Consider the following 12374-nt stretch of genomic DNA (forward strand, 5'->3'; position numbering starts at 1 on the left):
AATTCACCAGGACATCACGGTGACGGCAGCCTTCCTGTTCCTCAAGTACGAGACGATCGTCAAGACAGTGTCTACATGACATCTATCGTCTCATGCTGACTCCTTTAGGCATCCTCAACGAGCGATAATGCATCAATGAGAATGAGCCATTTTTGGACCCCAACTAGCGCCAAGCATTGGTACAATAAATGCACGAGTCAGCAGAATTCTCTGTGCATCCAGCTATGCGAATGATTCGATGAACGAACAGGCCATTGTTACAATAGGCTTTACGCCTCACGGATGATCGCCACCTCATCAAGCCACATCCTCGTATTTCCCCTTGAATCAACGTCTCGGATCTGGAGATACTGTGGAGAACCCTACAATGATATGACAAAATCCCACCACGTGAATGGGGCAATCTATGAATATCGTCGTCTCGCACCTCGTATCCCTTCTTGGTTTGCTGATCGGTCATGGGCCAAGGGAAGAAAATCGGACATGTTGCCCCCAAACTCATGTTTCTATACTTGGAGTCAAAAAGTCATTCAGCTGCAGTCTGCAAGGAGGTGAATGGCTTCGATATACTGCTTTTGGCTGAATACGAGGGTTGCGCTACCCAACGTCACATCGATGAAACTCTTTGTCAAGGCATCACGCATTCAGCAAGGAATCTAGCAGACTTGGATACTGAATCAAGGCAATTCATGAGGGTAAATACGAGAGTCTACACATACCGGATGGAGTAATGATTGCTGGCAGAGAGGTATAAAGGCAGCACCTCGACGAGGGCATTCTCGCCTTCTCATGACAAGGAACAACCCAATCTATTAAGTCTACTCTATCAAGTCTACACTCTCCAAAGCAATCAAGGTACGGGCATCTTCAAGTCCAATCTCCTACCAAACTAACAGCACAAAGAACACAATGCGTTTCACCAACATTATTACTCCCCTCCTGGCGAGCGCCACCCTGGCCTCCGCCCTCTGCCATAACTCCATCTCCTGTCTCCTCGGCGGCGACTCCACCTGCAACAACGTCTGCGTGCGCCAGGGTAACCCCCACGGCGGCCGCTGCCTCCCCCGCGACGGCTGCCCCGGCTACGACATCTGCGCCTGCTACCCCAACAACAAGCGCAGCGACGAGGTGATCGACGGAGACGAGCCCCTGCGTGAGGTCCTGAACAACATGGGTGTCGAGGATGTTGTGAAGAAGGTGGATACCAGAGATGTTACCTTGGATAAGCGCAGTATCTGCTGCAGCTTCCCCGACCCTTGGGGAGGACTCTGCTGTGAGGATCACTGCAGCTACATCGGAAAGCCTGGTGGACAGTGCTCCGACAAGAAAGTTTGCACCTGCAACTAGGTAGTTACGTTGGGTAAGTGTTGGTTGATGAAGGAGATGGATGCTGCTTTTCATTATGGTTTGATTGATCATATTGGAGTTTCTTGTCTCACTTTCGCTAAATCATTGAATGGACTTCATTGAATGGACTTCTTATATTGCCTGATTGGGAAATGTCGTAAAATTAGGGGACAAAGCACTGTGCTATTAATTGATAATTGACTAGTAGAGTAACTGATTATATGCGCTTATTACTAGAATCGCCCCTGCGTAAAACACTGCCGTCGGAAATGGATCCAAACGATCCTGCCGTTGGGATTGGGGAAGGGTGGGCTAGAAAGTCAGATGGTCAGGGAGTGCGCGTATGCTCTGATAGTGGCAGTCCCGTGCCAGAGGATGAGTACACTGGACTGTATTGATTTGGCTCACAGGCTTTACAGACCTACGACTTGCGCAGATTCATAAGGTTCTAACAAACTGAGCGGAGAGAGTGTAGAGGGGGATTGGGATGTTGGACTTGATGGTATAATGGGTGGAACTGAGAAGTTTAGAGTTAGATACAGAGGAGCTAGTATTAGATACCACTTAGATGGTGATACTTTGCTGCCTTAAGGGGTAACAAGGATTATTATACTGTAAAGGTGAATGGCATCCAGCAGATATACTTTGGCAAAGCCGTAAGATCATTCACACTTCAACATCTGTAGACGGAATATGCCGTTTCCAGCCACTTCTACTCTCATTTGTATATTCACTATCACTGTCTTGCACTGTCTATATAAACCCCCTTCTCCCCCATCGATCTCTTCTCTCTTCTTGGTCACTCACCATCCTTCTATCCTCCAACCTCCATCTTTCGTTCAACCTCACACCTTCACACAAAACACACCACAACCACAATCAACAACAACCATCTCAAAATGAAGCTCAACGCTATCCTCCTCTTCTCCCTCTTCGGCCTCGGCCTCGCTACTCCCGTCACCGTCGATGGAAACCTCACTGCTCGTGGCGACAGTACTTAACTCCCACCCTCAGCCCACAACGCCTTTAAACCTGCTGACCGAGTCATAGACACCGACCTCGACAACGACGGCTCTCTCACCAAACATCCTCGATGCGATGCCAACGGCGACTGTCCTCGCTACTTCGGTTGCAGAAACGGCTGGTGCTACTGCCTTCCTTACCACGTATGCCTCCCTCGGCGATACTCGAGACGAATTTGATGCTAATAGCTCTCGCAGATGGACGACTGCCAGCCTCCTCGCCAGATGTAACGATGCAATGTGGCAGTCAGCGATGCGGTCTTCGAGCTGGATACTTTGTTTTTGGCGGTGGATTGGCTGTGTCCTTGCTGAGATGCTTTGCATACTGGGGTTGGCTATGAATGGTGATGGTGATGAGATGGTGACGACTGGGGCAATGGGATTGCTAGCTACGAATGCCATCGTCTTATGACTTATGATGAAGTGTATTGTGAGGTGCTTATGTAGGCCATTCCATAACTGGGACCTGCTGGCGGTTAGAAACGCCATACGGAATTCTCGGTCTCTTCCGGTACGACTAGAGGAGTCTAGGTATTGACAATCTCCGTGATCTTCGGCTGCATCAAAACGCACCACGAGTTCGATGTGAATGGTAAACCGGGGAGAATTTCGACACCGAGCTCTTTTATCTGGCCTAACTCTTCGTCGGAGGGAGTCTGCCCTTGGAGATAATCCTGCATCCGTACGCACCAATGTTGTCGCAGAAATTCCACCAGAGGCAGACCGAGCCTGTTGTACTGGTCCATGAATCCTTGAACTAATTCTTCGAATGCATGAATCGCCTCTTCTTGCTCTTTTTCTATGACATCTGGATCTTGACGAAATTGGACAGATTCGGCTTCATCATCCCAATCACAGCAGGTGTGAGCGAGGTCCAGATCCTCAAAGGTCATCAGTCGAATAAATGTTTCGGCTACATCAGAGGATGGGGGTACGAGCTGGAGCAGATTCAATGCAATGTGAAGTGCCAGTTCCGCTGAGTTCCCCAAGGAGGTTCTCGCTAGGTTTCGTAAAGTGACTGAGAGTGGCGTGCATCCATCCTTTGAGCAAGCGCACCTGCAGCCATCGTGCTTGTTCTCCGTGATTGCCTTTATCAGAAATGCTCGATTTTCCCGATCTATGCATGCGAGTTGGATATCCACATACTGGGGTATCACTCCTTTCGAAGCGACAAAAGCGAGATCCTGAATCAGAACCATGCTGGTGCTGACGATTTTGTGCATTGTGGGAGTAGCTGTGCCCGGCAGAAGCCGGTTAGGATTCGCACCTTTCGAAATCAGCCATCTGGCTCTATCCAGAAATGGACCTAGCGACAATGCTTCGGTTGTGCACATCAACGGTGTCCGTCCATCCGTGTCAGGCGTGTCGATATCGGTCAAGCCAGCATCATACAGCTTTTGCATAACCTGACAGGACAGCCCAACTTGATGGAAGACGGAGTCATAATGATCCTCGAGTTTTGGCTGAGAGTCGGGTCCTCGAATATAAGGTCGGGCCCTCCACGGATCCAGTCTTCTTTCTCTAATTATGCCTTTTCTTTGAAGTGTTTCGTAGACTTTGAACGCATTCAGATCGGGTAGAGAGTGGTTTGTCAATCCCAGATCACGGCATACATGTTCGGGAAGAGTACTCATCGCAAAGTCACGTAGTCGCTTTCGTCTAACGATCAACTCGTCAACCAGGAGGTCTGTCACTTTGTCACTCGCATAACGAACACTATATGCAATATGGTCCGCGTGAAAAGGTACGCCTGCCTCGAGTAAAAGACTTAACGAGCCGAGGCAGTTGGCTCCAATGGCCGAATAGATCACATCTCTAGGGATGACATCTGTTATCCCAAGAAGGATCTTTACCCCTGCGGGCCAGTCGATAGCGAGCTCCAGTGCGGACCAGTTTCCAATGAGGTGAGTCCCAGTCAGCTGCCTGCGCGCTACCAGGTTTGCAAGTCCGTCTTCGTCTCCCTGAATAAGGAGACGCGCCAGAGGAGAAAGAAAGACAGCTTTGACATCAGCGAGGGCCTGACGTACTTGGAAGGTGACGATGCTTACCCTCAGGGTGGTGGGATATTATAAAACGGATAGCGCCTTGATTGATAGGGGTCACAGCGTTGTCCGTGATATAGCCTCCGGCATCAATGAGCTCTGATATCAGACCGTAAGAGGATTGAGTCGTTCCCGCTTTTCCTACGAAGAAGTCGAGGAAGGTACCATATCTTCCCATGCTTACAGGCACTCCCGCACCAATCAAGTATCTCATGGGTTCTTGAAAAGCGTCGAGTTTCGAATTCCAGCCGGTAAGGGTCAAGTCAGTAAGTATCTGAAGAAAAGTAGTCTTCATCCTTTATTATCAGCAAGAATCTCCGTCTATGTACCGTGGGAGAACCTCACATCCAACATCGTGCTCCCATCTGCTTCGATGTCCGACGGCCGAACAAGTTTGTTCTGAATGAGGTAGTGGCAACACTCGGAGTATGTTCCTTCGCCTTTTCTTGTGTCGCGAAAGTAGGCATACATCAGTTCCTTGAATCCATATGGGGTGATTCCTTGGTAGGTCAGCGTAGGACTGATTGAACAGCCACCAGCTCCCTTGGTTATTGACAATGTCAGTGTTATTGAGAAACTCAAAAATCTGCTACATAGCTGCAACTTCTTTTTAAGGACTTGGGACTGGTTCCTGAGATTTTGGCAGACGCAAACAGGTGAATGGTTCGCAGCTGTTGCGGGAGACCTTTGGACATTCTGGGCAAAGGTCGACTGACACATTGTGCGGTCTCCTTTTAGCGCTGCCTCTGCATAGCAATTCTCATCTTGCACCGCTCGTAGCAGACTTGGCGCCACTTGAAGTCTGTTATCAACCAAATGCCTGATCATAGATTCCTGCACCTGATATTAGCTCAGTACAGCACGAAAGGTAAAGGGACTACCATTCTCTCGAGCCGAGCATTTTGCTCCGCAAGCTTATGTTGAAGAATGGAATGTCGTATATGAAGGTCTTGCGTCAAAGCGTTTTGTGCCACCGATCCTTGGTGTAATAGCAGCCTTCATATTCCATTAGACTAATACTATCAGAATGGAAGTGATACTGCGACTCACACACTCAGTGCTGTATTGATGTTGGCCTGCAAGCTATCCAGCATCCTCGCAGCATCGACCAACGTGTGCTTCCGCAGTGGATAGAGTGCACGTTTCGCGAAGGCCGATTTCGAACCACCAGATGGAAAAGGTATTTTGCCTGTCATCTCTTTGAGTTTCTCAATCGTGACTTTACTCGCAGTCATCAAGTCTTCAATCTGCTTCTGAGACAACGAGTCAAAATTCTGCCGACCTTGAAGGACATCCTCGAGGTGTTTCAAGGTTTTTGATAGGCCACTGGCTTTGTGGGCAAGATCTCTGATATCCTTGTCGTAGCTCTTCCATGAGTCGCAGTAAATGATGATGTTGTCGATGACCTGGATACCGAGAGAGATGATTCCAGCAGCGCTTCCTACCACCGACAGCGGATCCGACATGGCGGCTCAGGAGGGGACCTTGCTACCAAACGTCAACCATGAGTTGTTTTGCAGTCCAAATGAATTCAAAGTATATTATTCATATTTGGTGATTATTAGGCTTTGTTTAGATAGACAGATGAAGACATGAAGAAAGAGATGGAGTCAAAAAGAGTGGTATTAAGTGGCTGTGAGGGATGACTAGGAGCATAGCCTCAGCCTTGCTCCTCCCAATACCTGAGACTCTACAACTTGATTGGTTCAAGATCCTAAGATATGATGGCTGGCACTTAGAACCTTTTTACTATTAAGGTTATATGTTCGTCCCTTTCTTGTTATGATGATCCCCTGCTTCTCCCGGGTCTCCAAAGTGCTTCATGATTCGCAATACTGGACTGACCCTTCTCCGCTGCAGAGTCAAGGAATTGAGATGCCATTGTGCCTTTCCCCGTACCTTTTCTCCGAGCGCCGTTGGGCGTCACATATATACTAGCTAAAAAATACTCGAGATTGACCTGTCCTGCTCTTAGCATCTCTACCAAAGCAAGCGTACAACCCAGAAAATGTCATATATACTGTAAACTCGACGAAGCTGCTATAGATCATCATGCTCTCACATCCAACTCTTAGTAGTTCCTCGCGCTCAATAAATGTGAGTATAAGGCCACTAGTCCAATCTGTTAGTTACTCCACGGAGACGTGATTCACAGTGGTCCTACAGCAGGAATTTCATGGCAGTCAGGTGACAGAGATCCCGAGTGTAATGCCGGAGATACAAAGTCGCAGCAAGAGATAGGCCTTAGGGGATGTGCTCAGTGCCCCAGTGAACCTCACTTACCTGGTGACTAGTTGGGACCAACATGTTTTTGGGAGTTAAAAATGCCGGAAATCTCGAGAATCCAGTTGATAAAATGAAAACTATAAATTTATCACTCCTCCTAAACCTACGTTTTGGATATAGACTAGAAAATATAAGTGACTAATGGGCAGTCTGATTTCCATACCGATCATAGGATTGGTCTTTCTAAGTAATGGCTGCCCAGCGCACTCATGTCAGCACCCTTCTCTAGCAGTAGCTGCACAACCTCCTTATGGCCTTGACTAGAAGCAGCCTATAGAGCATTACCATACTCAGCACCTTTCTCCAGCAGTAGCTGCACCACCTCCTTATAGCCCCCCTGAGAAGCAGCCTGCAGAGCATAGCCATAACGGCCCTCCTGCGCATTCACATCGGCGCCTTTCTCTATCAGTAGTTCTACCGTACGTTGGAGACCTGCTAAGGATGCGTAGTATAATGGAGTGGCCATCTTGACACATCGCCGCGGTTCTTCATCCCCAAGACGATCCGGGTCAAAAAGATCTCCCCAGACATCATACGCTTCCCTTTGCTGGAAGAAGTTCAAGATGCTTTCTTGGACGTCCTTCTGAGTCTCGGCATGCCTTGCGTGATCCATCCAGTACCGCGCGGAATACTGCGCCAGCGGAAATTGCTCCTTGATTTCCGTGACTGGGCTCTGCCCGTCCAGATATGACAAATATGCGAGGCAGACCAGTGACATTTTACCGTGCGACTTTGACATATTCAGCCGCCCTTGCCATTTGCCTTTTCGTTCAGGATGGATGAGGAACTCCCTCGCTGTCTGGTGGATAAAGGAAAACTTCGAGTCATAGACGCTGATGAAGAGACCGCATAGATTTTTCACAATGCTCTTGAAGACCTTTGGGGACCATAGACTTGACTCCAGCTCAGTATAAGAAATAAACCGTAGCTTCTGCAAAGCTTGCGTTAAGGCTGCGTTAGCTTCATCAAGTGTCAGAGGCCGTGCCGCAGCCAGAACGATCTGAAGGAGAGTCTCTGTTTTAATCTTGTTTTTGCTTCGGCCCAGGATCTTTTCGTATGCTTGAGATACCTCGGACGGCAGATCAGAGAGGAGTGTTTCCACATCACATCGCCTGCCATATTCAGTCGGACTCTGCTCAATGATGTCGAATGTGAGTTTTAACCAGAGGTATGTACGGTTTTCCATGCTCTTTAGTTGTTCAGAAATCTTTCGACGGTCACCCTCCTCGAAATCACGAGCAATTTCATCCACCTTGGCATCAATGACTAGATTGATCTCTTTGCTGATTTGCGCAGACTTTTCATCGCCGTCAAAACGCAGATACGCGGTGGTGTCAGAGAATCCTTTGAAAGATCTCTCCAGGTCGTCATATGGGCGACTGGTGATCAGGAACTTGAGCTTTGAGAGTGGATTGGCTGGACGTGAGGGCTGGCAATAGAACTCCTTCAGCTTTTTAATTAATTGCCGCCTGCTATGCTCACTGCATTCGTCCAAGGCATCAAGGACGCAAACAATTTCTCCAGTATCTGGTGAGTCGGCGCAGTCCATGAGGATTCGCCACAGCTCGGAAAAGTTTTGGGCTAAACCTTTGCCATAGTTCCTATGGCTAGGAAGTGCATGTCCTATCAGGCCACTAGCGGGATCATGCGTGAAAAGCTGGTGGAGTATTGCACACAAAGCATTAGTAGCGTACATTCGGCGTTCATCTCCGTCCTTAAAAAAGAAATAACAGACAGTCGATGTTGTGACATTCGTAGACAGTCGCCGCTCGTCGATCAGAGCCCGCGACAAGACCGACTTTCCACAACCAGGGTCAGCAGAGACCCAGAGGAGACCAGAAGTGTTGCTGTCCCGCCATTTGCGGAATCTGTCGTCCTTGAAGAACCACTCGCATGTGCCCTGGACCCTCGTTGGGTTGAAGTCTTTGTAGCCTTCATAGTCCGCTGCGAGATCTTGAAGAAGATCTCGCTCCTTCTGGTCTTCATAGTTCCTCCGCGTCAGTTTACTATCCGCTTCCAGAACCATCCGAATTTCATCAAGGATGGTCCGCGACTCCTGCATCTGTCGCAGTTGACTGTCCCTATTCTGGCGGAGTTCCTTTGCTTCGAGAGGAGAAATGTAGCTACTGCATTGTTTGCTCAATTCATCAATCTTTGCTGCTTTTCCATCCCAATCATTCCAACCAGCCACGTTCTGCCATGCACGGGAGAGTTGAGCTCTAGAGAGATGGCATATGACGAGCGCCTGATATTCAATGATGTGCGAATAGACCTTGGCTAAGGGTTCTATGAGGTCTTGGTAATTTTGTTGATGTGAGGACCTGAGATACGTCTTTTCGCAGATATCCCAGTAGACTTGGACATCGCCAATCAGATTGAAACCTCTCAACATAGCCTCATTTTTTGTAACGCCGCTCATGAGTAGCTGGTAAAGTCAGTATTAGCCTGGTAGTCGGACATTCATTGACCTACGGGGAGAACCAATGAAACACCGGACCATGCCAACGCAGCGTATGGCTGAGCACTGAGAGCGTTCTTGACTACCGGGTCAGACCAGAGGAGGAACTTCACCAACCTCTCGGCTTGCTCTCGTATCTTTACCTCCTTCACCAGTAATGATACTCGCCACTGCTTCTTCTCCCGATCGTCTAACAGCTGCTTCACGATTGATTCAACCGACCGGGGAGTTGAGAGGTCTGCGTCAGTTGCACCATCACGTTGCAGGGAGCCCAAGTGCTTCTTGTAGTCTTCTATCAACTCGGGCTCTCGGGTCTGCAATATCTCGTAAGCCCGAGTCCACGGTTCGAAGTCGCTCCGGGGGAGAGGGGTCGCGTCAGAAGCGGTTGGCTGAGTAGAGGGTTCCGGTGAGGCGGGAGTGGCATTCGGAGGCAGTGGAGCAGACAACTCGACCTGCCGGGGAGGCTGTACAGTGGACGTAGGGATTAAGGAAGTTTTAGCAGGCCCAGACGCTGGTGGCCCTGCGGTCGGAGAGGGAAGCCCGGCGCTTCCCTTCAATCCGCTGGTCTTTTTCTTCTGTCGCACCTCTCTTATCTTGGAAAAGAGGCCCATTATTAATTTAAATTATTTTTAGTTGCTCCTCTTTCTTTTCCTTTTGGGAGAGGGATGGCGCGGTCATCAGGTGAGCTCAACATTCATGACTTTTGGGAGGAAATCGTGCGGCTGAGCGACCTTTATAGACGCCCAAGTTCCCAACATCAGATGACCAATGAAAGAGCTAGCCAGCGGCGTTTAGTTAGCCAGTAGGAGAGCCAGCGGAAGTATCCCACATCGCGAGAAACAGTAAATCTGCAACCCATGAATTTTGCGTGGGTAGTTGAGACAGGCTTCCTACGGACCTCTCCGTTCCTCGATGGGGAGTTATGATGAGGTGGGCGAGATGTTTCTCATTTCAAGAAGTCTTCTCACTTGAAACCTCTGCTGAACACACCGGAGGATGCTGCCAGTCTGAGCAGTAGGACGATGGCTCCGACAAGTCCATTGCGTTATTCGACACAACGGGTAACGAGCGAATCATGCTGAGTCGGCGTTAGAAAACTATCCAACAACGGTGTCAGCAAGGCGGGCATCATGGCAACTGTGGATACGGCCCGTTCCGGATGATCACCACAAACCTGCAGACGAATTATGATTCCAAACCTTTCCATGCACGTGTTTCATACAGAGTAGTATGAATGTTGCCTAGAAGTGTCTCGGCGGCAGAACCCCTGATGATTTCCTAATTTCAGATCGAATTGCACGAGACGCCGCAGGCGTACTTTCCCTCCTAAAATCAGTCAAATCCTGCAGCAACGACGGCACATGATGGACTGGGCCATTGCCCCGCCAGTCCGTTGATATCCAGGGAATACCGTAGTGATTTCCCTGTCCGCTCCTATAAGAGCTTATCAGCGTGAACTCTCTTCCACTGCTACCTTTGCCAGCCATGCACATTTTGCAGCATCCATGCAAATTTTGCATTATGGTGTATCACTTCGACTGCATGGGTTTCCTGGCAACAACAGGAGACAGCGGTCTAGACTGGTATTTGATATTATCCAAAGGGTGAAGATAAAATATAGCAGAAAGCTGTAGACCATTTGCCGATTGCTTTGCGCCATCATAGAGTTAAGGATATAAGAATGAGCTTTTGGATGAGAAGCAAGTTAGGAGTAGATGATAGTATACTCAAATGGTAACACAAATGAGCCAGGAAGGGCACCGTGTAGGGTAGATATAGTTCTCAAGGCAACCTTCATCGCTAGCACATCCGGTCTCTCCACCAAACTTGTACCAAACACATGTATTTCCCAGCAGCTAGCACGGTTCTCTCAGGCAGCGGCCAGTTCAGCAAAGAAAGAATCCAATCGGTCCATGACTGTAACGCCATCTTCATCCTGGATATAGAGGTCAGGGTCGTACCGACATAGAAGTCGCACCGCCCCAAGATGGCCGCCTGCAACTGCCCAATGGACAGGTGTTCCTTTTCTCTTATAGTCGAGAAATGCAATAACCCGAAAGTATGTAATCTCATTGACATCCGCCCCATGATCCAAAAGGAGCTTCATTCTTGCCAGGTCACCTCGAAATGCAGCAATATGCAGGGCGCCAGTTCCTTCAATCTTAGCACCAGCATCCAACAGACGCTGCACCCATTTGATATCCTTTGTGAACCGCACAGCCACTGACAGGGGAGGTAGCCAGTGCCCCCAGTTGCCTTTGTTGGGATCAACACCCTTTGAAAAGAGGAATTCCAAGAGTGCGTGATGATGATGTCGCAAGGCCGAGATTAAGGGGGTGCCCATATAATGCATGTCTTCATTGATGCTCACGCCGAAATCAAGCAGAGTCTGGAATGTCGGGATATCACCACTCTCCAGCGCTAGCAAGACCACAGCATCTTCCCAAACAGTCGCGCCACGGGTCAGACAGTCACGGAGTTCGGATGCATTGCCACTACGAGCGGCATCATTTGCTTCTCGCTGTAGCGCTTCTTCCTGTATCGACCTCATTTTTGCTAAAAATAAGCAAGAAAAGCTAACTTGGTTGATAATAGGCTGTTTCCCAAGGGCCTGGTTTAAATAGAGAAAAGACCTATGTACAAGTGTTCATCGTATGAACTTTTCCTGCTTTATAGTGTCTCAGTAATCACGGGAATCATGAGTTACCCCTCCTAACAGCGACAGTAAATTAGTGCCGCAGCTAATAGGACTGTCTATTGGACTTGGACTAGCAAGCACTGTAGGAGAGATCCTTGTACGTCATCCCCGACTGGGACAGCCAATATCAACTCAGATAGTAATTGCTGAGGCATAAAGTTCTACATGGCTCCAATCAAACCCGATCAAGCTTTCTGGGCGGGGATACTACTGACAAGGCCAACGCAGCAGCCGCTAATCCCTTATTTGCAAGGCCAATGTGATCCTGACTGAAGTTGGCCAATGACTGTAGACTGCCTAGTGGTACTGCCTCAGTTATAGTCCCTGATCAAAGACTCTCGATCGGCGTTGTGTTGCTGCACGTCTAATGGCATGATGTCTGGCAGTAGTCGAGTACTATGTATATACGTATGTCAACCAACCAGAAGTAGACTTTCTGGGGCGTATTGCAATAGTCTGTAAGCTCCACTTTATAAGCTATCGAAGGGTTCCAGATCTTCTACGGCTCGGAAATAGGCTAA

General features: G+C 48.8%; 6 protein-coding genes across 6 annotated transcripts; 2 read left to right on the forward strand and 4 right to left on the reverse strand.

Annotated features, from left to right (window-relative positions):
• Window positions 1-909: 909 nt before the first annotated feature.
• On the forward strand, window positions 910-1347 carry AfusinC (Defensin domain protein; the record flags this gene model as incomplete). Its single annotated transcript, XM_043306198.1, has 1 exon — window positions 910-1347. The coding sequence occupies one exon, from the start codon at window positions 910-912 to the stop codon at window positions 1345-1347; it is 438 nt and encodes a 145-aa protein (XP_043162133.1).
• Window positions 1348-2246: 899 nt separating this feature from the next.
• On the forward strand, window positions 2247-2600 carry Asppvi_010353 (uncharacterized protein; the record flags this gene model as incomplete). Its single annotated transcript, XM_043306199.1, has 3 exons — window positions 2247-2340; window positions 2398-2513; window positions 2568-2600. The coding sequence occupies 3 exons, from the start codon at window positions 2247-2249 to the stop codon at window positions 2598-2600; spliced, it is 243 nt and encodes an 80-aa protein (XP_043162134.1).
• A 296-nt stretch (window positions 2601-2896) lies between these two features.
• Window positions 2897-4625, reverse strand: Asppvi_010354 (uncharacterized protein; the record flags this gene model as incomplete). Its single annotated transcript, XM_043306200.1, has 2 exons — window positions 2897-4395; window positions 4418-4625. 2 exons carry the CDS (start codon window positions 4623-4625, stop codon window positions 2897-2899), a joined length of 1707 nt encoding a protein of 568 aa, XP_043162135.1.
• A 107-nt stretch (window positions 4626-4732) lies between these two features.
• On the reverse strand, window positions 4733-5877 carry Asppvi_010355 (uncharacterized protein; the record flags this gene model as incomplete). Its single annotated transcript, XM_043306201.1, has 2 exons — window positions 4733-5213; window positions 5462-5877. The coding sequence occupies 2 exons, from the start codon at window positions 5875-5877 to the stop codon at window positions 4733-4735; spliced, it is 897 nt and encodes a 298-aa protein (XP_043162136.1).
• Window positions 5878-6968: 1091 nt separating this feature from the next.
• On the reverse strand, window positions 6969-9766 carry Asppvi_010356 (uncharacterized protein; the record flags this gene model as incomplete). The annotated part of the gene is made up of 2 exons (XM_043306202.1): window positions 6969-9122; window positions 9170-9766. The coding sequence occupies 2 exons, from the start codon at window positions 9764-9766 to the stop codon at window positions 6969-6971; spliced, it is 2751 nt and encodes a 916-aa protein (XP_043162137.1).
• A 1259-nt stretch (window positions 9767-11025) lies between these two features.
• Window positions 11026-11706, reverse strand: Asppvi_010357 (ankyrin repeat domain-containing protein; the record flags this gene model as incomplete). The annotated part of the gene is made up of 1 exon (XM_043306203.1): window positions 11026-11706. One exon carries the CDS (start codon window positions 11704-11706, stop codon window positions 11026-11028), a length of 681 nt encoding a protein of 226 aa, XP_043162138.1.
• Between the last annotated feature and the right edge of the window lie 668 nt (window positions 11707-12374).

The sequence above is a fragment of the Aspergillus pseudoviridinutans genome (assembly GCF_018340605.1).
Source record: "Aspergillus pseudoviridinutans IFM 55266 DNA, scaffold_8, whole genome shotgun sequence".
Classification (NCBI taxonomy): domain Eukaryota; kingdom Fungi; phylum Ascomycota; class Eurotiomycetes; order Eurotiales; family Aspergillaceae; genus Aspergillus; species Aspergillus pseudoviridinutans.